At 43.4% G+C, this 24,644-nt stretch overlaps 1 protein-coding gene across 2 annotated transcripts in view; it reads left to right on the top strand.

Moving 5' to 3' along the window:
- Positions 1-2,920, top strand: part of LOC133442115 (protein NLRC3-like) — a 77,102-nt gene extending 74,182 nt beyond the window's left edge. For both annotated transcript variants that reach the window (XM_061720054.1, XM_061720053.1), the window contains exon 10: positions 1,374-2,920. In XM_061720054.1, the coding sequence (XP_061576038.1) occupies positions 1,374-1,449 (76 nt within the window). In that variant the 3' untranslated portion in view covers positions 1,450-2,920. The remainder of the gene's footprint in view (positions 1-1,373) is intronic.
- The last annotated feature ends 21,724 nt before the right edge of the window (positions 2,921-24,644 follow it).

Raw genomic sequence — 24,644 nt, 5'->3', positions numbered from 1 at the left:
CCTCTGAAAATATAGATAGAAGTCACTGGTGTGCCGTTGATCTGTAAAAAGGAGTTCCCATCGAAGGTCTATTGTCATCCGGGTCACGGCACCAAATTGTTGAAAAATATTAGCAAAACCAGTTCAGAAGTCAGCTGTGGTGTAGTGAGTTTATTCAGTAAGCCGGCGGTGGGCATGACCAGCACAGATCGAGTCTGAAGTTAGTATGCCGACCCAGAGTGGCTCAACGACAGGACTTTTATACAGTAAGTTCAGAGCACAAAAGGCAGGGAATACACAAGCCAAGTGACAGACGAAAAGCAATTCACAGTCGGATGTGATCTGTGGCCAAATGTCATTATTGGGCATTTGGCATGACTATCACTAACTTCTAAATTACCCCTAGGGTGTTCTCATGATCCAAGTCTGTTTGAAGCAACTTCCAAGGTGTCATTTCTGCAGGGGGGGTAGGAAGTTGAAGCTACTTCAAAGGTGTTGAGTCCAGTTTGAAGCCCTACAGGGCGTAGGAAGCTGGAACTTCACGTGAAAATGTGTCTCAACACTATCAAAACAAACATGAGTGTTTCCAGTAAAGCTGCAGCTTCTCAGCAGCTGCTTTCCTCATGAAGCTGTGAGAGGAGGATGATGACAGGCTGCAGGATTGGACAGAAACACAGAGACAGCAGTCGGCCAATCAGATGGTCCAGATGTTTGTTGTAGACCAGTGTTGTGCTGGTGTTCACATGTCCAGAAATAAAGGTGTATTCCAGCTGACGGCCTTCCAGGATGTTCAGACACACAGCTGCTCCACTGCAGCTCTGAACTCTGATGTCCTGGATGTGCTGATGGAGGGATCTCTGCAAACACTCCTTTATCTGCTCTGTTCTTTCTTCTTCCCTCTACAGCTGATGGAGGGATCTCTGCAAACACTCCTTTATATGCTATCCTCTTCCCTCTACAGCTGATGGAGGGATATCTGCAAACACTCCTTTATCTGCTTTCTTCTTCCCTCTACAGGTGATGGAAGGATCTCTACAAACACTCCTTTATCTGCTCTCTTTTTTCTTCTTCCCTCTACAGCTTATGGAGGGATCTCTGCAAACACGCCTTTATCTCCTCTCTTATTTCTTCTTCCCACTACAGGTGATGGAGGGATCTCTGCAAACACTCCTTTATCTCCTCTCTTCTTTCTTCTTCCCTCTACAGCTGATGGAGGGATCTCTACAAACACTCATGTATCTGCTCTCTTCTTTCTTCTTCCTCTACAGCTGATAGAGGGATCTCTGCAAACACTCCTTTATCTGCTCGCTTCTTTCTTTTTCCCTCTACTGCTGATGGAGGGATCTCTGCAAACACTCCTTTATCTCCTCTCTTCTTTCTTCTTCCCTCTACAGGTGGAGAGATGATGAAAGTGTGTCCTCTACAGCTGGTCATGATGAGAGTGTCAAGGACGGATGTGTCGTGTCCTGATCGTCCTCAGAGTTGAAGCAGACCGTGATGAAGATGAAGATGAAGATGTACATAGTTTCTGAATTACAGAGTTTTAAAAAACTTCTTATATATTCATTTATTTCATGTTAAGTCAAAAAGTCTTTATTGTTATTATATTAATGTTAAAAAAACAGTACATCAAAATGTAGCCTTTAATTTGAACTTGAGTCTCATTCAACAAGTAAGCATTTTGTCTAAAGTCTGGATGAGTTCTAGTTTGGAGGTTCCTACTACTAATGTAGTGACGGATAAATGTCTGCGGAGCTGCTCAGCAAAGCAGCCGTCTCCTCCTCCGAGTCACATGTCTCCCCCGGTGTTTTCTTTTTAATTACATGTTTCTGTTTCATTCCAAGTTTTCCTTTGGCTGTTGTCGCGTTTTCAGCTTCGTCAGGTTTTTAAAGTTTCTCTCCGCGTCACTGATGAAGAGAGAGACTGAAGAGATCCGTGGAAATAGCAGCATTTGTTCATGAAACACAAAACACAAATGAACTTGACTTGGTCAATGAATGTTCCTCAGAGTTTGTTCCAGTAAATATTGTAAATGTTTTCTGGATATTATGATGAATTTTAACCAACCTGATCTCACAAAAATCTGTGAAATGGCCACGACCTCTAACCACTATTTTCCGTGGTATATACACGGAAAATGGTAAAATTCCGTGTGAGCACCACGGATATTGTACCATGCAAAGTCAATGGGATCCGTTGTCGTGATATATACACGGATTATGACATTATTATTATTTATATATTATTCTTTGTTATAGTGGCTAAATTATGAGTTTTTGTCGCGCAAGGTACAGTTTGTTACTGTCAGTTTGTAAAAGCATGTTTTTAACGCTGTTTTAGCAGTGTTTTATTGAGGTTTTAATGGGAGCACCACGGATATTGTACAATGCGAATCAATGGATACCGTTTTCGTGATATATACACGGATTATGGCATTATTATTATTTATATATTATTCTTTATTATAGTGGCTAAATTATGAGTTTTTGTCGCGCAAGGTATTGTTTGTTACTGTCAGTTTGTAAAAGCATGTTTTTAAGGCGGTTTTAGCAGTGTTTTATTGAGGTTTTAATGGGAACACCACGGATATAGTACTATGCGAATCCATAGGATCTGTGGTCGTGATATATACACGGATTATGACATTATTATTATTTACATATTATTCTTTGTTATAGTGGCTAAATTATGATGTTTTGTTGCGCAAGGTACCCTTTCTATTAGGTCATTCATGTAGACTCCCTCTGGCCCTGGATTTGGAATGTTTTTTGCTAGCTCAGGACCCACATTTACAAAAAACTGATTAAAACTGCTTACCACCTCATCCATATTATAATTTTCAGTATCATTTATAACAAAGTATTTAGGTAAATTGTTCTGTTTAATATTAACAATATTATTGTTTAGTATATTCCATATCCCCTTAATATTGTTTTTAATTCTCTAATTTGTTTTTATAATATTCTTTTTTGCTTAATCTTATAATATTAGTCAACTTATTAATATATACATATATATATATATATATATATATATATATATATATATATATATATATATATATATATATATATATATATATATATATATATATATATATATATATATATATATATATATAACGTCCCAGGCTAGGGGAACAGAGGCGCAACATAAGAATGAGGCAGCGAGAGATGGTTCACAACAAAAAAGCCGTATTTATTGTTGCACAGCTCAAGGTTCAACATCCAAAATTCAAATCAGTGCTAACCGGGTTAGCACAAAACAAACAAAATGACAAAAATGAAAATGAAGCTTCTCTTCGGGGTAAACCTAGGCCAAAATAACAAACAAAAGAAACTATCTTCTCAACCAGACTACCTAAGCCCTGGGAGGAAACAAAAGATCAAACAATTACAATCTCTGAGCCTAACTTCCTAAACTTAACAAAAACCGGAGAAAAAGGGGATCAAATTAAATGGCGGTTTACCCTTACTGCTTCGGTATAAAATAAAATACAGGCTACAGCCAGTTACAAAAGCACACAGCTAATACAGCTAACTCAAACAAGAACTGCTCACAAGCAGACAGCAGACTAACACAGAATATCGAGCACACAGCTAACACAGCTTCTAAACACACAGCTAACACAAGCGAGAACTGCTCACAAGCAGACAGCAGACTAACACAGATCACAAATCAAGCACAGAACACAGCGAGGAGGATTGCCACACTGAACAGTAGCAGCCCTCAACATACTGACTGAGGTGTGCTGCTTTTGAGCTGGACCAGCAGCTTGGTGTCAGCTCGTCAGTCTCATCTGCCACAGCTGCGGAGGACCAATGGCTGCGGCAGGAGGCTGGACCTGTCAATCTGAACTGTCAGTGGGAAGAAGATGGATCAAAACAGGAGTGCTCACTCGCCCAAAAAATACAGAAACAAAATATTAAGTACAATTACACACTAAATCAAAGGCAGTAACGGCTGGGGGCCGTAACAATATATATATATATATATATATATATATATATATATATATATATATATATATATATATATATATATATATATATATATATATATATATATATAAATAATAATAATAATAATGTCATAATCCGTGTATATATCACGACAACGGATCCCATTGACTTTGCATGGTACAATATCCGTTTTGCTCACACGGAATTATACAATCTTCCGTGTATATACCACGGAAAATAGTGGTGAGAGGTTGTGGGCATTTCACAGATTTTTGTGAGATCAGGTTGTTGTTAACACTTAAAATAAAATCAAAAATCTTCAGTAAAACTTGAATCTTTTCTCTTGTTCAGTTTACTGTGGTCTGTGATTAGTCTCAGTACCAGGAGCAGCACCGACCATCACAAAGCACTTTTTACTCTCTTGTGCACCATCAGCACAAATCTGACTTTTATTTCATAAGAGAGATCATTTCACACTCTCTTTCTTTTATTTATTGTAATACTGACATAGATTAGACTCTCATTTTACCACAAACTGCACAAAATACTTGAATATGCGTCAGATATGAAGAAAGAACCCAAAATGTTGCCAACATAGATGAACTGAATTGAGTTAAAACACATCTGAATCAGAATCAGCTTTATCAGCTCAAGTTTGAACATTGCCCAACAAGGAATTTGACTCCGGTTATTTCACTCACTGTACCCAGATTACAAAAATAGCAAACAGTAAACAAACAAATGTGGCACTTATTAACATATATACAATTAGAAAACTGAAATGTGCAGCAGAATGAGGGAGACATGATTATTGGAAGGTGCATTGTTACAGCATATGATAGTGTTATTATGATTACTGTTATTTTTAGGGCCCAAGCACTGACAGTGTGAAGGCCCTATTGTATCTGTAGTAATTTTTTTTTTCCTCGTTTTTCTTCCAGCGAAACGAGGGCCTTTTTTCCCCCTAAACGTGCCCCAAAAGTCACCAAATTTTGCACGCAAGCCAGGCCTGGCGATACATTTTATATTTCATGGTTTGCATTAATGGGCGTGGCCTAATGGCTCAACAAAACTTTGTGCCTCAAGCCCCACAATACGGTTTGACGTACATGCACGAAAATCGGTACCCACCTGTATCATGTCGCAACTTAAAGAAAAGTCTCTTGGCGCCATGGCCGAAACCGAACAGGAAGTTGGTAATTTTGGTGCAATTTATGCCATTTCTTCGGCCGTTAATGCGCCCGAACCGTAACATGCACCCAGGTGTGTTATACATCAAAATGTGCGTCTCGATCCTGCGACCATGCGCATTACATTTCTCAGTCAAGAGCGTTACCGTGGTGACGATTATCTTCATCTGATTGGTCGATATTTGATATTCTCTACTTTCTGCCATGACTTTTGAATGGTTTGACTTAGAGAGTCATGGGTCATGTCATCGGACTCGGTTTTGAATCCTTGATCTTCATTGGTGATAATTACACACGCGATGACCCAAAATGAAATGAAAAAATTAGTTCATTGATATGTTTGTTGAAGGGAATACTTTTGTTGAAGTAACGGCAGGAGACAGGCTGATGCTCCATTTCTAATTTTGCTTCGGGATCTGCTAACGGTATTAGAATCTGCCTTTTTTTCATTTTGGAAGTATTTTATAGTTTCTGCTTTGAACATCTACTGTGTGCACATGTGTGCAGATGGAAATTTACTTGGAGATTTAAATGTTATATGGCTTGTTTTCTTTTTTTACATTACTTTGAAAAGTAATGCCTTGATTGTGATGGAGATCAAAGAATGGAATGCAAGAAAAGTTTTTAATGTAAAGTATTTTTTTCATAATAAAAGATTTAAAAAAAAATGCGCCCGATCTCGTCTGATCTCGGAAGCTAAGCAGGGTCGGTTCTGGTTAGAACTTGGATGGGAGACCGCCTGGGAATACCAGGTGCTGTAAGCTTTTTCAACCAGCAGAGAGCGCTAGAGCTCAATCTACCCACACTTGTTTCAACGTGGTAACAGCGACCACTCACATGTAAAGTTCACCTTTATTGTTTCATCATAAAAAAACAACACTCTGGCCATGCTCTTGAGTGAATCTTTGTGTGTTATTTCACAAACATGAAACATTTAATTTATAGAAAAACATTGTGTAAGTTAACTCTGAAATATAGTGAGTAGATTTCAAACAATCTCCCGTTGGTCCTGGACTATATTTGCAGAGCCAGCCCAAGATCATATAGTTTGAAACGTCATTAAAAATCCCAATAATTGAATCAGAGGGTCTGCAGATAATCCAGATGTGTTGTTGTCAAAGTTCTAATGTTTTTCCACGTGTAATTTGAATATCTAGGACTTAACGGGGTTTCTGCCGTAACAAAGAATGTAATAAATCTGAAAACACAAATATGCAGACTGGACTTTCAGCAGGTGGTTAGCATGTAAGGCAAGGCAAGGCAAGTTTATTTGTATAGCACAATTCAACACAAGGTAATTCAAAGTGCTTTACATCAACATTAAAAGCGGCAAGACAATCAAACAATAAATAACAAATAAAATGATAAGAAAAGAGGTAAAATAATAAAAAGCACAGGTTGTCTAAAGGTAAGGGCAATAGAGTACAGCAGGTACATCTCATTCTTGTAAAAATCTATGTATGACTTCCTCATGCAGTATTCTATTTGACGTCATGAACGACATCACGTGTCTTTGACGACGTTCCGAGGCTGCAGGAAAGAGGATTGGAACGTGTCTGTGAGTCTAATGCTGGAACTGATTTGCTGAAAACGATGATGACACTTATCAAATGTGCTGTCACATTTGTGTTTTCTTCATCTCAACTAAACAACACAAACACCTGCATGCTGTCATTTGACGAGTGAGTCTCTCCTTAAAGTTTACCAAAACCTGTGAGAAAGAGTTCTGGCTTTTGTGAATAAAAGTAAAATGATTATGCAAGTAATTCTGGCTGTAGTTTTGACAATCACATTCAATAGATGGATCCTGTTCATCCTGCGTCCTGTTTTTCAAGAGGAAATTAAATAAAGATAAGATATTAAGACAAGATATTCCTTTATTAGTCCCACAGCGGGGAAATTCGCATGAAGGCTGTTCTTGGCTCAAATAAATTATTTATTAAACTTTATTAAACTATTTATTAAACGACAAAGAGACACGCTGGAATGCAGGAGGCTGGCAGGACGGAGTCTGTTCCGGGAATGGTGGTCTGGTTCGTGGGTGTGTGCTGCAGCCTGTCAGTCCGTGTCCGAGCCTGGAGGTCTGGCTCCGGGGACGACCCCAGATCTAAGCCCCGTTCAGCTCGGCTCTCCCCTCCCCCCAGCCTCCGGTCCTCCGTTTCCGGGCTCTCTCGGTCCGGTTCTGGGTCTATATTCTCTAATTAAAATCACTTCGATAATTCCCTTTGCCCCTTCCCTTCTTAAAGATGGTTTGGTCCACCCAGCTCTGTGCAAGTGAGTAGCGCGCTGCGCGAACGTGAGACACAGATGGACTAGATGTCCAGTAGCTAGATGGTGGAAAGCTATCATGCCCCCCAAAAACGAACAAATCCGGGCACCAGAAAAGGTTAGAAAAGGAGGGCCAAAATAAGAGCAGCCGAGCAGGGGCCCGGACATAAAACTGTTGTTCTCCAAGAATGGGGAGAGTAAAAGTGGGCTAGGGTGTGCAATGCAGTTGAAACCAGGCCCGCTTCTACCAGGGTGCATCAGCATTGCACCCTCAGTTTATGTGTTTGCTCAGTTAAAAAGACGAAAAGAAAACTGACAAATGCGCGCGCGTTAAGCCTGATTTATGGTTCTGCGTTAAATCGACGGAGTAGTGCGCGCGGCGACGCGTACCGTACGTTTGCGTCCCCGCGTATCCTACGCCGTAAGCTCTGCGTTGGTGCAACGCGGAACCGTAAATCAGCCAGTGTCCGTCACTGATCTGTCCAGCAGTTTCCTGCACCAGCAAGACGCTGCTCTCTGCTGCTTCGTTAACACAAAGTAACAATGGATATTCAGAAGTGGTTCAAGCACAACGACAGCAAGTTTACAGGACCGTCTCAGAAAATTAGAATATTGTGATAAAGTCTAAGGTCTAAGGTTAGGGTTACTACAACCGTAGGTCTAAGTTTAGAGTTACTACAACCGTAGGTCTAGGGTTAGGGTTACTACAACCATAGGTTTAGGGTTACTACAACCGTAGGTCTAGGGTTAGGGTTACTACAACCGTAGGTCTAGAGTTACTACAACCAAAGGTCTAGGTTTAGGGTTACTACAACCGTAGGTCTAGGGCTAGGGTTACTAAAACCGTAGGTCTAGGGTTACTACAACCGTAGGTCTAGGGTTAGGTTCACTACAACCGTAGGTCTAGGGTTAGGGTCGCTAATACCATAGGTCTTGGATAAGAGTTACTACAATCAAAGGTCTAGGGTTAGGGTTACTACAACCGTAGGTCTAAGGTTAGGGTTACTACAACCGTAGGTCTAAGGTTAGAGTTACTACAACCATAGATCTAGTGTTAGGGTTCCTACAACTGTAGGTATAGGGTTAGGGTTACTACAACTAAAGGTCTAGGGTTAGGGTTCCTACAATTGTAGGTCTAAGTTTAGGGTTCTACAACCGTACGTCTAAGGTTAGGGTTACTACAACCATAGGTCTAAGGTTAGCGTTACTACAACCATAGGCCTAGGGTTAGGGTTACTACAACCGTAGGTCTAGGGTTAGGGTTACTACATCCGTGGGTCTAGGGTTACTACAACCGTACATCTAAGGTTAGGGTTACTACAACCTTAGGTCTAGGGTTAGGGTTACTACAACCGTAGGTCTAGGGTTACTAAAACCGTAGGTCTAGGGTTAGGGTTACTACAACCGTGGGTCTAGGGTTACTAAAACCGTAGGTCTAGGGTTAGGGTTACTACAACCGTAGGTCTAAGGTTATGGTTATTACAACTGTAGGTCTAGGGTTAGGGTTACTACAACTGTAGGTCTAAGGTTAGGGTTACTACAACCGTAGGTCTAGGGTTAGGGTTACTACAACCGTAGGTCTAGGGCTAGGGTTACTAAAACCGTAGGTCTAGGGTTACTACAACCGTAGGTCTAGGGTTAGGGTCACTACAACCGTAGGTCTAGGGTTAGGGTCGCTAATACCATAGGTCTTGGATAAGAGTTACTACAATCAAAGGTCTAGGGTTAGGGTTAGGGTTACTACAACCGTAGGTCTAAGGTTAGAGTTGCTACAACCATAGATCTAGTGTTAGGGTTCCTACAACTGTAGGTCTAGGGTTAGGGTTCCTACAACTGTAGGTCTAGGGTTAGGGTTACTACAACCAAAGGTCTAGGGTTAGGGTTCCTACAATTGTAGGTCTAAGTTTAGGGTTCTACAACCGTACGTCTAAGGTTAGGGTTACTAAAACCATAGGTCTAAGGTTAGCGTTACTACAACCATAGGCCTAGGGTTAGGGTTACTACAACCGTGGGTCTAGGGTTACTACAACCGTACATCTAAGGTTAGGGTTACTACAACCTTAGGTCTAGGGTTAGGGTTACTACAACCGTAGGTCTAGGGTTACTAAAACCGTAGGTCTAGGGTTAGGGTTACTACAACCGTAGGTTTAGGGTTACTAAAACCGTAGGTCTAGGGTTAGGGTTACTACAACCGTAGGTCTAGGGTTACTAAAACCGTAGGTCTAGGGTTAGGGTTACTACAACCGTAGGTCTGAGGTTAGGGTTATTACAACTGTAGGTCTAGGGTTAGGGTTACTACAACTGTAGGTCTAAGGTTAGGGTTACTACAACCGTAGGTCTAGGGTTAGGGTTACTACAACCGTAGGTCTAGGGTTACTACAACCGTAGGTTTAGGATTAGGGTTACTACAACCGTGGGTCTGAATTTAGGGTTACTTCAAATGTAGTTCTAGGGTTAGGGTTACTACAACCGTAGGTCTAAGGTTAGGGTTACTACAACCGTAGGTCTAGGGTTAGGGTTACTATAACCGTAGGTATAGGGTTACAACAACCGTAGGTCTAGGGTTACTACAACCGTAGGTCTAAGGTTGGGGTTACTACAACCGTACGTCTAAGGTTAGGGTTACTACAACCGTAGGTATAGGATTACTACAACCTTAGGTCTAGGGTTAGGGTTATGACAACCGTAGGTCTAAGGTTGGGGTTACTACAACCATAGGTCTAAGGTTAGGGTTACTACAACCGTAGGTCGAGGGTTATGGTTACTACAACCATAGGTCTAGGGTTAGGGTTATTACAACCGTAGGTCTAAGGTTAGGGTTACTACAAACATATCTAGGGTTACTACAACCATAGGTCTTGAATTAGGGTTGCTACAACTGTAGGTCTAAGGTTAGAGTTACTACAACCGTAGGTCTAAGGTTAGAGTTACTACAACCGTAGGTCTAGGGTTAGGGTTACTACAACCGTAGGTCTAGGGTTACTACAACCAAAGGTCTAAGGTTAGGGTTACTACAACCAAAGGTCTAGGGTTAGGATTGCTACAACCAAAGGTCTAGGGTTAGGGTTACTACAACCGTAGGTCTAGGGTTAGTGTTACTACAACTGTAGGTCTAGAGTTACAACCATAGGTCTAGGGTTAGGGTTACTACAACCGTAGGTCTAGGGCTAGGGTTACTAAAACCCGTAGGTCTAGGGTCACTACAACCGTAGGTCTAGGGTTAGGGTCGCTACAACCATATGTCTTGGATTAGAGTTAATACAATCAAAGGTCTAGGGTTAGGGTTAGGGTTACTACAACGTAGGTCTAAGGTTAGGGTTACTACAATCGTAGGTCTAGGGTTACTACAACCGTAGGTCTAGGGTTAGGGTCGCTACAACCATAGGTCTTGGATTAGAGTTACTACAATCAAATGTCTAGGGTTAGGGTTAGGGTTACTACAACCGTAGGTCTAAGGTTAGGGTTACTACAACCGTAGGTCTAGGGTTACTACAACCGTAGGTCGAGGGTTAGGGTCGCTACAACGATAGGTCTTGGATTAGAGTTACTACAATCAAAGGGTTAGGGTTACTACAACCGTAGGTCTAAGGTTAGGGTTATTACAACCGTAGGTCTAGGGTTAGGGTTACTACAACCGTAGGTCTAGGTTTAGGGTTACTACAACCGTAGGTCTAGCGTTAGGGTTACTACAACCGTAGGTCTAGGGTTAGGGTTACTACAACCGTAGGTCTAAGGTTGGGGTTACTACAACCGTAGGTCTAGGGTTAGGGTTACTACAACCGTAGGTGTAGGGTTACTACAACCGTAGGTTTAGGGTTAGGGTTACTACAACTGTGGGTCTGAAGTTAGGGTTACTACAACCGTAGTTCTAGGGTTAGGGTTACTAGAACCGTAGGTCTAGGGTTAGGGTTACTACAACCGTAGGTCTAGGGTTACTACAACCGTAGGTCTAAGGTTGGGGTTACTACAACCGTAGGTCTAAGTTTAGGGTTACTACAACCGTAGGTCTAGGGTTAGGGTTACTACAACCGTAGGTCTAGGCTTACTACAACCGTAGGTCTAAGGTTGGGGTTACTACAACCGTAGGTCTAGGGTTAGGGTTACTACAACCGTAGGTCTAGGCTTACTACAACCGTAGGTCTAAGGTTGGGGTTACTACAACCGTAGGTCTAAGGTTAGGGTTACTACAACCATATCTAGGGTTACTACAACGATAGGTCTTGAATTAGGGTTGCTACAACCGTAGGTCTAGGGCTAGGGTTACTAAAACCCGTAGGTCTAGGGTCACTACAACCGTAGGTCTAGGGTTAGGGTCGCTACAACCATATGTCTTGGATTAGAGTTAATACAATCAAAGGTCTAGGGTTAGGGTTAGGGTTACTACAACGTAGGTCTAAGGTTAGGGTTACTACAATCGTAGGTCTAGGGTTACTACAACCGTAGGTCTAGGGTTAGGGTCGCTACAACCATAGGTCTTGGATTAGAGTTACTACAATCAAATGTCTAGGGTTAGGGTTAGGGTTACTACAACCGTAGGTCTAAGGTTAGGGTTACTACAACCGTAGGTCTAGGGTTACTACAACCGTAGGTCGAGGGTTAGGGTCGCTACAACGATAGGTCTTGGATTAGAGTTACTACAATCAAAGGGTTAGGGTTACTACAACCGTAGGTCTAAGGTTAGGGTTATTACAACCGTAGGTCTAGGGTTAGGGTTACTACAACCGTAGGTCTAGGTTTAGGGTTACTACAACCGTAGGTCTAGGGTTAGGGTTACTACAACCGTAGGTCTAGGGTTACTACAACCGTACGTCTAAGGTTAGGGTTACTACAACTGTAGGTCTAGGGTTAGGGTTACTACAACCATACGTCTAAGGTTAGGGTTACAACAACCTTAGGTCTAGGGTTAGGGTTACTACAACCGTAGGTCTACGGCTACTAAAACCGTAGGTCTAGGGTTAGGGTTACTACAACCGTAGGTCTAAGGTTGGGGTTACTACAACCGTAGGTCTAGGGTTAGGGTTACTACAACCGTAGGTGTAGGGTTACTACAACCGTAGGTTTAGGGTTAGGGTTACTACAACTGTGGGTCTGAAGTTAGGGTTACTACAACCGTAGTTCTAGGGTTAGGGTTACTAGAACCGTAGGTCTAGGGTTAGGGTTACTACAACCGTAGGTCTAGGGTTACTACAACCGTAGGTCTAAGGTTGGGGTTACTACAACCGTAGGTCTAAGTTTAGGGTTACTACAACCGTAGGTCTAGGGTTAGGGTTACTACAACCGTAGGTCTAGGCTTACTACAACCGTAGGTCTAAGGTTGGGGTTACTACAACCGTAGGTCTAAGGTTAGGGTTACTACAACCATATCTAGGGTTACTACAACGATAGGTCTTGAATTAGGGTTGCTACAACCGTAGGTCTAGGGCTAGGGTTACTAAAACCCGTAGGTCTAGGGTCACTACAACCGTAGGTCTAGGGTTAGGGTCGCTACAACCATATGTCTTGGATTAGAGTTAATACAATCAAAGGTCTAGGGTTAGGGTTAGGGTTACTACAACGTAGGTCTAAGGTTAGGGTTACTACAATCGTAGGTCTAGGGTTACTACAACCGTAGGTCTAGGGTTAGGGTCGCTACAACCATAGGTCTTGGATTAGAGTTACTACAATCAAATGTCTAGGGTTAGGGTTAGGGTTACTACAACCGTAGGTCTAAGGTTAGGGTTACTACAACCGTAGGTCTAGGGTTACTACAACCGTAGGTCGAGGGTTAGGGTCGCTACAACCATAGGTCTTGGATTAGAGTTACTACAATCAAAGGTCTAGGGTTAGGGTTACTACAACCGTAGGTCTAAGGTTAGGGTTATTACAACCGTAGGTCTAGGGTTAGGGTTACTACAACCGTAGGTCTAGGTTAAGGGTTACTACAACCGTAGGTCTAGCGTTAGGGTTACTACAACCGTAGGTCTAGGGTTACTACAACCGTACGTCTAAGGTTAGGGTTACTACAACTGTAGGTCTAGGGTTAGGGTTACTACAACCATACGTCTAAGGTTAGGGTTACAACAACCTTAGGTCTAGGGTTAGGGTTACTACAACCGTAGGTCTACGGCTACTAAAACCGTAGGTCTAGGGTTAGGGTTACTACAACCGTAGGTCTAAGGTTGGGGTTACTACAACCGTAGGTCTAGGGTTAGGGTTACTACAACCGTAGGTGTAGGGTTACTACAACCGTAGGTTTAGGGTTAGGGTTACTACAACTGTGGGTCTGAAGTTAGGGTTACTACAACCGTAGTTCTAGGGTTAGGGTTACTAGAACCGTAGGTCTAGGGTTAGGGTTACTACAACCGTAGGTCTAGGGTTACTACAACCGTAGGTCTAAGGTTGGGGTTACTACAACCGTAGGTCTAAGTTTAGGGTTACTACAACCGTAGGTCTAGGGTTAGGGTTACTACAACCGTAGGTCTAGGCTTACTACAACCGTAGGTCTAAGGTTGGGGTTACTACAACCGTAGGTCTAGGGTTAGGGTTACTACAACCGTAGGTCTAGGCTTACTACAACCGTAGGTCTAAGGTTGGGGTTACTACAACCGTAGGTCTAAGGTTAGGGTTACTACAACCATATCTAGGGTTACTACAACGATAGGTCTTGAATTAGGGTTGCTACAACCGTAGGTCTAGGGCTAGGGTTACTAAAACCCGTAGGTCTAGGGTCACTACAACCGTAGGTCTAGGGTTAGGGTCGCTACAACCATATGTCTTGGATTAGAGTTAATACAATCAAAGGTCTAGGGTTAGGGTTAGGGTTACTACAACGTAGGTCTAAGGTTAGGGTTACTACAATCGTAGGTCTAGGGTTACTACAACCGTAGGTCTAGGGTTAGGGTCGCTACAACCATAGGTCTTGGATTAGAGTTACTACAATCAAATGTCTAGGGTTAGGGTTAGGGTTACTACAACCGTAGGTCTAAGGTTAGGGTTACTACAACCGTAGGTCTAGGGTTACTACAACCGTAGGTCGAGGGTTAGGGTCGCTACAACGATAGGTCTTGGATTAGAGTTACTACAATCAAAGGGTTAGGGTTACTACAACCGTAGGTCTAAGGTTAGGGTTATTACAACCGTAGGTCTAGGGTTAGGGTTACTACAACCGTAGGTCTAGGTTTAGGGTTACTACAACCGTAGGTCTAGGGTTAGGGTTACTACAACCGTAGGTCTAGGGTTACTACAACCGTACGTCTAAGGTTAGGGTTACTACAACTGTAGGTCTAGGGTTAGGGTTACTACAACCATACGTCTAAGGTTAGGGTTACAACAACCTTAGGTCTAGGGTTAGGGTTACTACAACCGTAGGTCTACGGCTACTAAAACCGTAGGTCTAGGGTTAGGGTTACTACAACCGTAGGTCTAAGGTTGGGGTTACTACAACCGTAGGTCTAGGGTTAGGGTTACTACAACCGTAGGTGTAGGGTTACTACAACCGTAGGTTTAGGGTTAGGGTTACTACAACCGTAGGTCTAGGCTTACTACAACCGTAGGTCTAAGGTTGGGGTTACTACAACCGTAGGTCTAGGGTTAGGGTTACTACAACCGTAGGTCTAGGGTTAGGGTTACTACAACCGTAGGTCTAGGCTTACTACAACCGTAGGTCTAAGGTTGGGGTTACTACAACCGTAGGTCTAAGGTTAGGGTTACTACAACCATATCTAGGGTTACTACAACGATAGGTCTTGAATTAGGGTTGCTACAACCGTAGGTCTAGGGCTAGGGTTACTAAAACCCGTAGGTCTAGGGTCACTACAACCGTAGGTCTAGGGTTAGGGTCGCTACAACCATATGTCTTGGATTAGAGTTAATACAATCAAAGGTCTAGGGTTAGGGTTAGGGTTACTACAACGTAGGTCTAAGGTTAGGGTTACTACAATCGTAGGTCTAGGGTTACTACAACCGTAGGTCTAGGGTTAGGGTCGCTACAACCATAGGTCTTGGATTAGAGTTACTACAATCAAATGTCTAGGGTTAGGGTTAGGGTTACTACAACCGTAGGTCTAAGGTTAGGGTTACTACAACCGTAGGTCTAGGGTTACTACAACCGTAGGTCGAGGGTTAGGGTCGCTACAACCATAGGTCTTGGATTAGAGTTACTACAATCAAAGGTCTAGGGTTAGGGTTACTACAACCGTAGGTCTAAGGTTAGGGTTATTACAACCGTAGGTCTAGGGTTAGGGTTACTACAACCGTAGGTCTAGGTTAAGGGTTACTACAACCGTAGGTCTAGCGTTAGGGTTACTACAACCGTAGGTCTAGGGTTACTACAACCGTACGTCTAAGGTTAGGGTTACTACAACTGTAGGTCTAGGGTTAGGGTTACTACAACCATACGTCTAAGGTTAGGGTTACAACAACCTTAGGTCTAGGGTTAGGGTTACTACAACCGTAGGTCTACGGCTACTAAAACCGTAGGTCTAGGGTTAGGGTTACTACAACCGTAGGTCTAAGGTTGGGGTTACTACAACCGTAGGTCTAGGGTTAGGGTTACTACAACCGTAGGTGTAGGGTTACTACAACCGTAGGTTTAGGGTTAGGGTTACTACAACTGTGGGTCTGAAGTTAGGGTTACTACAACCGTAGTTCTAGGGTTAGGGTTACTACAACCGTAGGTCTAGGGTTAGGGTTACTACAACCGTAGGTCTAGGGTTACTACAACCGTAGTTCTAAGATTAGGGTTACTACAACCAAAGGTCTAGGGTTAGGATTGCTACAACCAAAGGTCTAGGGTTAGGGTTACTACAACTGTAGGTCTAGGGTTAGGGTTACTACAACCGTATGTCTAGGGTTAAGGTTACTCGAACCGTAGGTCAAGGGTTACCACAACCGTAGGTTTAGGGTTAGTGTTACTACAACTGTAGGTCTAGAGTTACAACCGTAGGTCTAGGGTTAGGGTTACTACAACCGTAGGTGTAGAGTTACAACCGTAGGTCTAGGGTTAGGGTTACTACAACCGTAGGTCTAGGGCTAGGGTCGCTACAACCATAGGTCTTGGATTAGAGTTACTACAAACAAATGTCTAGGGTTAGGGTTAGGGTTACTACAACCGTAGGTCTAAGGTTAGGGTTACTACAACTGTAGGTCTAGGGTCACTACCACCGTAGGTCTAGGGTTAGGGTCGCTACAACCATAGGTCTTGGATTAGAGTTACTACAATCAAATGTCTAGGGTTAGGGTTAGGGTTACTACAACCGTAGGTCTAAGGTTAGGGTTACTACAACTGTAGGTCTAGGGTTACTACAACCGTAGGTCGAGGGTTAGGGTCGCTACAACCATAGGTCTTGGATTAGAGTTACTACAATCAAAGGTCTAGGGTTAGGGTTACTACAACCGTAGGTCTAAGGATAGGGTTATTACAACCGTAGGTCTAGGGTTAGGGTTACTACAACCGTAGGTCTAGGTTTAGGGTTACTACAACCGTAGTTCTAGGGTTAGGGTTACTACAACCGTAGGTCTAGGGTTACTACAACCGTACGTCTAAGGTTAGGGTTACTACAACTGTAGGTCTAGGGTTAGGGTTACTACAACCGTAAGTCTAGGGCTACTAAAACCGTAGGTCTAAGGTTGGGGTTACTACAACCGTAGGTCTAAGGTTAGGGTTACTACAACCGTAGGTCTAGGGTTAGGGTTACTACAACCGTAGGTCTAGGGTTACTACAACCGTAGGTCTAAGGTTGGGGTTACTACAACCGTAGGTCTAAGGTTAGGGTTACTACAACCATATCTAGGGTTACTACAACGATAGGTCTTGAATTAGGGTTGCTACAACTGTAGGTCTAGGGTTAGGGTTACTACAACCGTAGGTCTAAGGTTGGGGTTACTACAACCATAGGTCTAAGGTTAGGGTTACTACAACCCTAGGTATAGGGTTACTACAACCGTAGGTCTAGGGTTAGGGTTATTACAACCGTAGGTCTAAGGTTAGGGTTACTACAAACATATCTAGGGTTACTACAACCATAGGTCTTGAATTAGGGTTGCTACAACTGTAGGTCTAAGGTTAGAGTTACTACAACCGTAGGTCTAAGGTTAGAGTTACTACAACCGTAGGTCTAGGGTTAGGGTTACTACAACCGTAGGTCTAGGGTTACTACAACCAAAGGTCTAAGGTTAGGGTTACTACAACCAAAGGTCTAGGGTTAGGATTGCTACAACCAAAGGTCTAGGGTTAGGGTTACTACAACCGTAGGTCTAGGGTTAGTGTTACTACAACTGTAGGTCTAGAGTTACAACCATAGGTCTAGGGTTAGGGTTACTACAACCGTAGGTCTAGGGCTAGGGTTACTAAAACCCGTAGGTCTAGGGTCACTACAACCGTAGGTCTAGGGTTAGGGTCGCTACAACCATATGTCTTGGATTAGAGTTAATACAATCAAAGGTCTAGGGTTAGGGTTAGGGTTACTACAACGTAGGTCTAAGGTTAGGGTTACTACAATCGTAGGTCTAGGGTTACTACAACCGTAGGTCTAGGGTTAGGGTCGCTACAACCATAGGTCTTGGATTAGAGTTACTACAATCAAATGTCTAGGGTTAGGGTTAGGGTTACTACAACCGTAGGTCTAAGGTTAGGGTTACTACAACTGTAGGTCTAGGGTTACTACAACCGTAGGTCGAGGGTTAGGGTCGCTACAACCATAGGTCTTGGATTAGAGTTACTACAATCAAAGGTCTAGGGTTAGGGTTACTACAACCGTAGGTCTAAGGTTAGGGTTATTACAACCGTAGGTCTAGGGTTAGGGTTACTACAACCGTAGGTCTAGGTTTAGGGTTACTACAACCGTAGTTCTAGGGTTAGGGTTACTACAACCGTAGGTCTAGGGTTACTACAACCGTACGTCTAAGGTTAGGGTTACTACAACTGTAGGTATAGGGTTAGGGTTACTACAACCATACGTCTAAGGTTAGGGTTACAACAACCTTAGGTCTAGGGTTAGGGTTACTACAACCGTAGGTCTACGGCTACTAAAACCGTAGGTCTAGGGTTAGGGTTACTACAACCGTAGGTCTAAGGTTGGGGTTACTACAACCGTAGGTCTAGGGTTAGGGTTACTACAACCGTAGGTGTAGGGTTACTACAACCGTAGGTTTAGGGTTAGGGTTACTACAACTGTGGGTCTGAAGTTAGGGTTACTACAACCGTAGTTCTAGGGTTAGGGTTACTACAACCGTAGGTCTAGGGTTAGGGTTACTACAACCGTAGGTCTAGGGTTACTACAACCGTAGGTCTAAGGTTGGGGTTACTACAACCGTAGGTCTAAGTTTAGGGTTACTACAACCGTAGGTCTAGGGTTAGGGTTACTACAACCGTAGGTCTAGGCTTACTACAACCGTAGGTCTAAGGTTGGGGTTACTACAACCGTAGGTCTAAGGTTAGGGTTACTACAACCATATCTAGGGTTACTACAACGATAGGTCTTGAATTAGGGTTGCTACAACCGTAGGTCTAGGGTTAGGGTTACTACAACCGTATGTCTAAGGTTGGGGTTACTACAACCGTAGGTCTAGGGTTAGGGTTACTACAACCGTAGGTCTAAGGTTAGGGTTACTACAACCGTAGGTGTAGGGTTACTACAATCGTAGGTTTAGGGTTAGGGTTACTACAACTGTGGGTCTGAAGTTAGGGTTACTACAACCGTAGTTCTAGGGTTAGGGTTACTACAACCGTAGGTCTAGGGTTAGGGTTACTACAACCGTAGGTCTAGGGTTAGGGTTACTACAACCGTAGGTCTAAGGTTAGGGTTACTACAACCGTAGGTGTAGGGTTACTACAATCGTAGGTTTAGGGTTAGGGTTACTACAACTGTGGGTCTGAAGTTAGGGTTACTACAACCGTAGTTCTAGGGTTAGGGTTACTACAACCGTAGGTCTAGGGTTAGGGTTACTACAACCGTAGGTCTAGGGTTACTACAACCGTAGGTCTAAGGTTGGGGTTACTACAACCGTAGGTCTAAGGTTAGGGTTACTACAACCGTAGGTCTAGGGTTAGGGTTACTACAACCGTAGGTCTAGGGTTACTACAACCGTAGGTCTAAGGTTGGGGTTACTACAACCGTAGGTCTAAGGTTAGGGTTACTACAACCATATCTAGGGTTACTACAACGATAGGTCTTGAATTAGGGTTGCTACAACCGTAGGTCTAGGGTTAGGGTTACTACAACCGTAGGTCTAAGGTTGGGGTTACTACAACCAAAGGTCTAGGGTTAGGAATGCTACAACCAAAGGTCTAGGGTTAGGGTTACTACAACCGTAGGTCTAGGGTTAGTGTTACTACAACTGTAGGTCTAGAGTTACAACCATAGGTCTAGGGTTAGGGTTACTACAACCGTAGGTCTAGGGCTAGGGTTACTAAAACACGTAGGTCTAGGGTCACTACAACCGTAGGTCTAGGGTTAGGGTCGCTACAACCATATGTCTTGGATTAGAGTTACTACAATCAAAGGTCTAGGGTTAGGGTTAGGGTTACTACAACGTAGGTCTAGGGTTACTACAACCGTAGGTCTAGGGTTAGGGTCGCTACAACCATAGGTCTTGGATTAGAGTTACTACAATCAAAGGTCTAGGGTTAGGGTTACTACAACGTAGGTCTAAGGTTAGGGTTACTACAACCGTAGGTCTAGGGTTACTACAACCGTAGGTCGAGGGTTACTACAACCGTAGGTCTAGGGTTAGGGTCGCTACAACCATAGGTCTTGGATTAGAGTTACTACAATCAAATGTCTAGGGTTAGGGTTAGGGTTACTACAACCGTAGGTCTAAGGTTAGGGTTACTACAACTGTAGGTCTAGGGTTACTACAACCGTAGGTCGAGGGTTAGGGTCGCTACAACCATAGGTCTTGGATTAGAGTTACTACAATCAAAGGTCTAGGGTTAGGGTTACTACAACCGTAGGTCTAAGGTTAGGGTTATTACAACCGTAGGTCTAGGGTTAGGGTTACTACAACCGTAGGTCTAGGTTTAGGGTTACTACAACCGTAGTTCTAGGGTTAGGGTTACTACAACCGTAGGTCTAGGGTTACTACAACCGTACGTCTAAGGTTAGGGTTACTACAACTGTAGGTCTAGGGTTAGGGTTACTACAACCGTAAGTCTAGGGCTACTAAAACCGTAGGTCTAAGGTTGGGGTTACTACAACCGTAGGTCTAAGGTTAGGGTTACTACAACCGTAGGTCTAGGGTTAGGGTTACTACAACCGTAGGTCTAGGGTTACTACAACCGTAGGTCTAAGGTTGGGGTTACTACAACCGTAGGTCTAAGGTTAGGGTTACTACAACCATATCTAGGGTTACTACAACGATAGGTCTTGAATTAGGGTTGCTACAACTGTAGGTCTAGGGTTAGGGTTACTACAACCGTAGGTCTAAGGTTGGGGTTACTACAACCATAGGTCTAAGGTTAGGGTTACTACAACCCTAGGTATAGGGTTACTACAACCGTAGGTCTAGGGTTAGGGTTATTACAACCGTAGGTCTAAGGTTAGGGTTACTACAAACATATCTAGGGTTACTACAACCATAGGTCTTGAATTAGGGTTGCTACAACTGTAGGTCTAAGGTTAGAGTTACTACAACCGTAGGTCTAAGGTTAGAGTTACTACAACCGTAGGTCTAGGGTTAGGGTTACTACAACCGTAGGTCTAGGGTTACTACAACCAAAGGTCTAAGGTTAGGGTTACTACAACCAAAGGTCTAGGGTTAGGATTGCTACAACCAAAGGTCTAGGGTTAGGGTTACTACAACCGTAGGTCTAGGGTTAGTGTTACTACAACTGTAGGTCTAGAGTTACAACCATAGGTCTAGGGTTAGGGTTACTACAACCGTAGGTCTAGGGCTAGGGTTACTAAAACCCGTAGGTCTAGGGTCACTACAACCGTAGGTCTAGGGTTAGGGTCGCTACAACCATATGTCTTGGATTAGAGTTAATACAATCAAAGGTCTAGGGTTAGGGTTAGGGTTACTACAACGTAGGTCTAAGGTTAGGGATACTACAATCGTAGGTCTAGGGTTACTACAACCGTAGGTCTAGGGTTAGGGTCGCTACAACCATAGGTCTTGGATTAGAGTTACTACAATCAAAGGTCTAGGGTTAGGGTTACTACAACGTAGGTCTAAGGTTAGGGTTACTACAACCGTAGGTCTAGGGTTACTACAACCGTAGGTCGAGGGTTACTACAACCGTAGGTCTAGGGTTAGGGTCGCTACAACCATAGGTCTTGGATTAGAGTTACTACAATCAAATGTCTAGGGTTAGGGTTAGGGTTACTACAACCGTAGGTCTAAGGTTAGGGTTACTACAACCGTAGGTCTAGGGTTACTACAACCGTAGGTCGAGGGTTAGGGTCGCTACAACCATAGGTCTTGGATTAGAGTTACTACAATCAAAGGTCTAGGGTTAGGGTTACTACAACCGTAGGTCTAAGGTTAGGGTTATTACAACCGTAGGTCTAGGGTTAGGGTTACTACAACCGTAGGTCTAGGTTTAGGGTTACTACAACCGTAGGTCTAGCGTTAGGGTTACTACAACCGTAGGTCTAGGGTTACTACAACCGTACGTCTAAGGTTAGGGTTACTACAACTGTAGGTCTAGGGTTAGGGTTACTACAACCATACGTCTAAGGTTAGGGTTACAACAACCTTAGGTCTAGGGTTAGGGTTACTACAACCATAGGTCTACGGCTACTAAAACCGTAGGTCTAGGGTTAGGGTTACTACAACCGTAGGTCTAAGGTTGGGGTTACTACAACCGTAGGTCTAGGGTTAGGGTTACTACAACCGTAGGTCTAGGGTCACTACAACCGTAGGTCTAGGGTTAGGGTCGCTACAACCATATGTCTTGGATTAGAGTTAATACAATCAAAGGTCTAGGGTTAGGGTTAGGGTTACTACAACGTAGGTCTAAGGTTAGGGTTACTACAATCGTAGGTCTAGGGTTACTACAACCGTAGGTCTAGGGTTAGGGTCGCTACAACCATAGGTCTTGGATTAGAGTTACTACAATCAAAGGTCTAGGGTTAGGGTTACTACAACGTAGGTCTAAGGTTAGGGTTAGTACAACCGTAGGTCTAGGGTTACTACAACCGTAGGTCGAGGGTTACTACAACCGTAGGTCTAGGGTTAGGGTCGCTACAACCATAGGTCTTGGATTAGAGTTACTACAATCAAATGTCTAGGGTTAGGGTTAGGGTTACTACAACCGTAGGTCTAAGGTTAGGGTTACTACAACCGTAGGTCTAGGGTTACTACAACCGTAGGTCGAGGGTTAGGGTCGCTACAACCATAGGTCTTGGATTAGAGTTACTACAATCAAAGGTCTAGGGTTAGGGTTACTACAACCGTAGGTCTAAGGTTAGGGTTATTACAACCGTAGGTCTAGGGTTAGGGTTACTACAACCGTAGGTCTAGGTTTAGGGTTACTACAACCGTAGGTCTAGCGTTAGGGTTACTACAACCGTAGGTCTAGGGTTACTACAACCGTACGTCTAAGGTTAGGGTTACTACAACTGTAGGTCTAGGGTTAGGGTTACTACAACCATACGTCTAAGGTTAGGGTTACAACAACCTTAGGTCTAGGGTTAGGGTTACTACAACCGTAGGTCTACGGCTACTAAAACCGTAGGTCTAGGGTTAGGGTTACTACAACCGTAGGTCTAAGGTTGGGGTTACTACAACCGTAGGTCTAGGGTTAGGGTTACTACAACCGTAGGTGTAGGGTTACTACAACCGTAGGTTTAGGGTTAGGGTTACTACAACTGTGGGTCTGAAGTTAGGGTTACTACAACCGTAGTTCTAGGGTTAGGTTTACTACAACCGTAGGTCTAGGGTTAGGGTTACTACAACCGTAGGTCTAGGGTTACTACAACCGTAGGTCTAAGGTTGGGGTTACTACAACCGTAGGTCTAAGTTTAGGGTTACTACAACCGTAGGTCTAGGGTTAGGGTTACTACAACCGTAGGTCTAGGCTTACTACAACCGTAGGTCTAAGGTTGGGGTTACTACAACCGTAGGTCTAAGGTTAGGGTTACTACAACCATATCTAGGGTTACTACAACGATAGGTCTTGAATTAGGGTTGCTACAACCGTAGGTCTAGGGTTAGGGTTACTACAACCGTAGGTCTAAGGTTAGGGTTATTACAACCGTAGGTCTAGGGTTAGGGTTACTACAACCGTAGGTCTAGGTTTAGGGTTACTACAACCGTAGGTCTAGCGTTAGGGTTACTACAACCGTAGGTCTAGGGTTACTACAACCGTACGTCTAAGGTTAGGGTTACTACAACTGTAGGTCTAGGGTTAGGGTTACTACAACCATACGTCTAAGGTTAGGGTTACTACAACCTTAGGTCTAGGGTTAGGGTTACTACAACCGTAGGTCTACGGCTACTAAAACCGTAGGTCTAGGGTTAGGGTTACTACAACCGTAGGTCTAAGGTTGGGGTTACTACAACCGTAGGTCTAGGGTTAGGGTTACTACAACCGTAGGTGTAGGGTTACTACAACCGTAGGTTTAGGGTTAGGGTTACTACAACTGTGGGTCTGAAGTTAGGGTTACTACAACCGTAGTTCTAAGGTTAGGGTTACTACAACCGTAGGTCTAGGGTTAGGGTTACTACAACCGTAGGTCTAGGGTTACTACAACCGTAGGTCTAAGGTTGGGGTTACTACATCCGTAGGTCTAAGGTTAGGGTTACTACAACCATATCTAGGGTTACTACAACGATAGGTCTTGAATTAGGGTTGCTACAACCGTAGGTCTAGGGTTAGGGTTACTACAACCGTAGGTCTAAGGTTGGGGTTACTACAACCATAGGCCTAAGGTTAGGGTTACTACAACCCTAGGTATAGGGTTACTACAACCGTAGGTCTAGGGTTAGGGTTATTACAACCGTAGGTCTAAGGTTAGGGTTACTACAAACATATCTAGGGTTACTACAACCGTAGGTCTTGAATTAGGGTTGCTACAACTGTAGGTCTAAGGTTAGGGTTACTACAACCGTAGTTCTAAGATTAGGGTTACTACAACCAAAGGTCTAGGGTTAGGATTGCTACAACCAAAGGTCTAGGGTTAGGGTTACTACAACTGTAGGTCTAGGGTTAGGGTTACTACAACCGTATGTCTAGGGTTAAGGTTACTCGAACCGTAGGTCAAGGGTTACCACAACCGTAGGTTTAGGGTTAGTGTTACTACAACTGTAGGTCTAGAGTTACAAC

This window comes from Cololabis saira, chromosome 4, assembly GCF_033807715.1.
Source record: "Cololabis saira isolate AMF1-May2022 chromosome 4, fColSai1.1, whole genome shotgun sequence".
NCBI classification, from domain to species: domain Eukaryota; kingdom Metazoa; phylum Chordata; class Actinopteri; order Beloniformes; family Belonidae; genus Cololabis; species Cololabis saira.
This window is presented reverse-complemented; position numbering and strand designations above follow the sequence as displayed.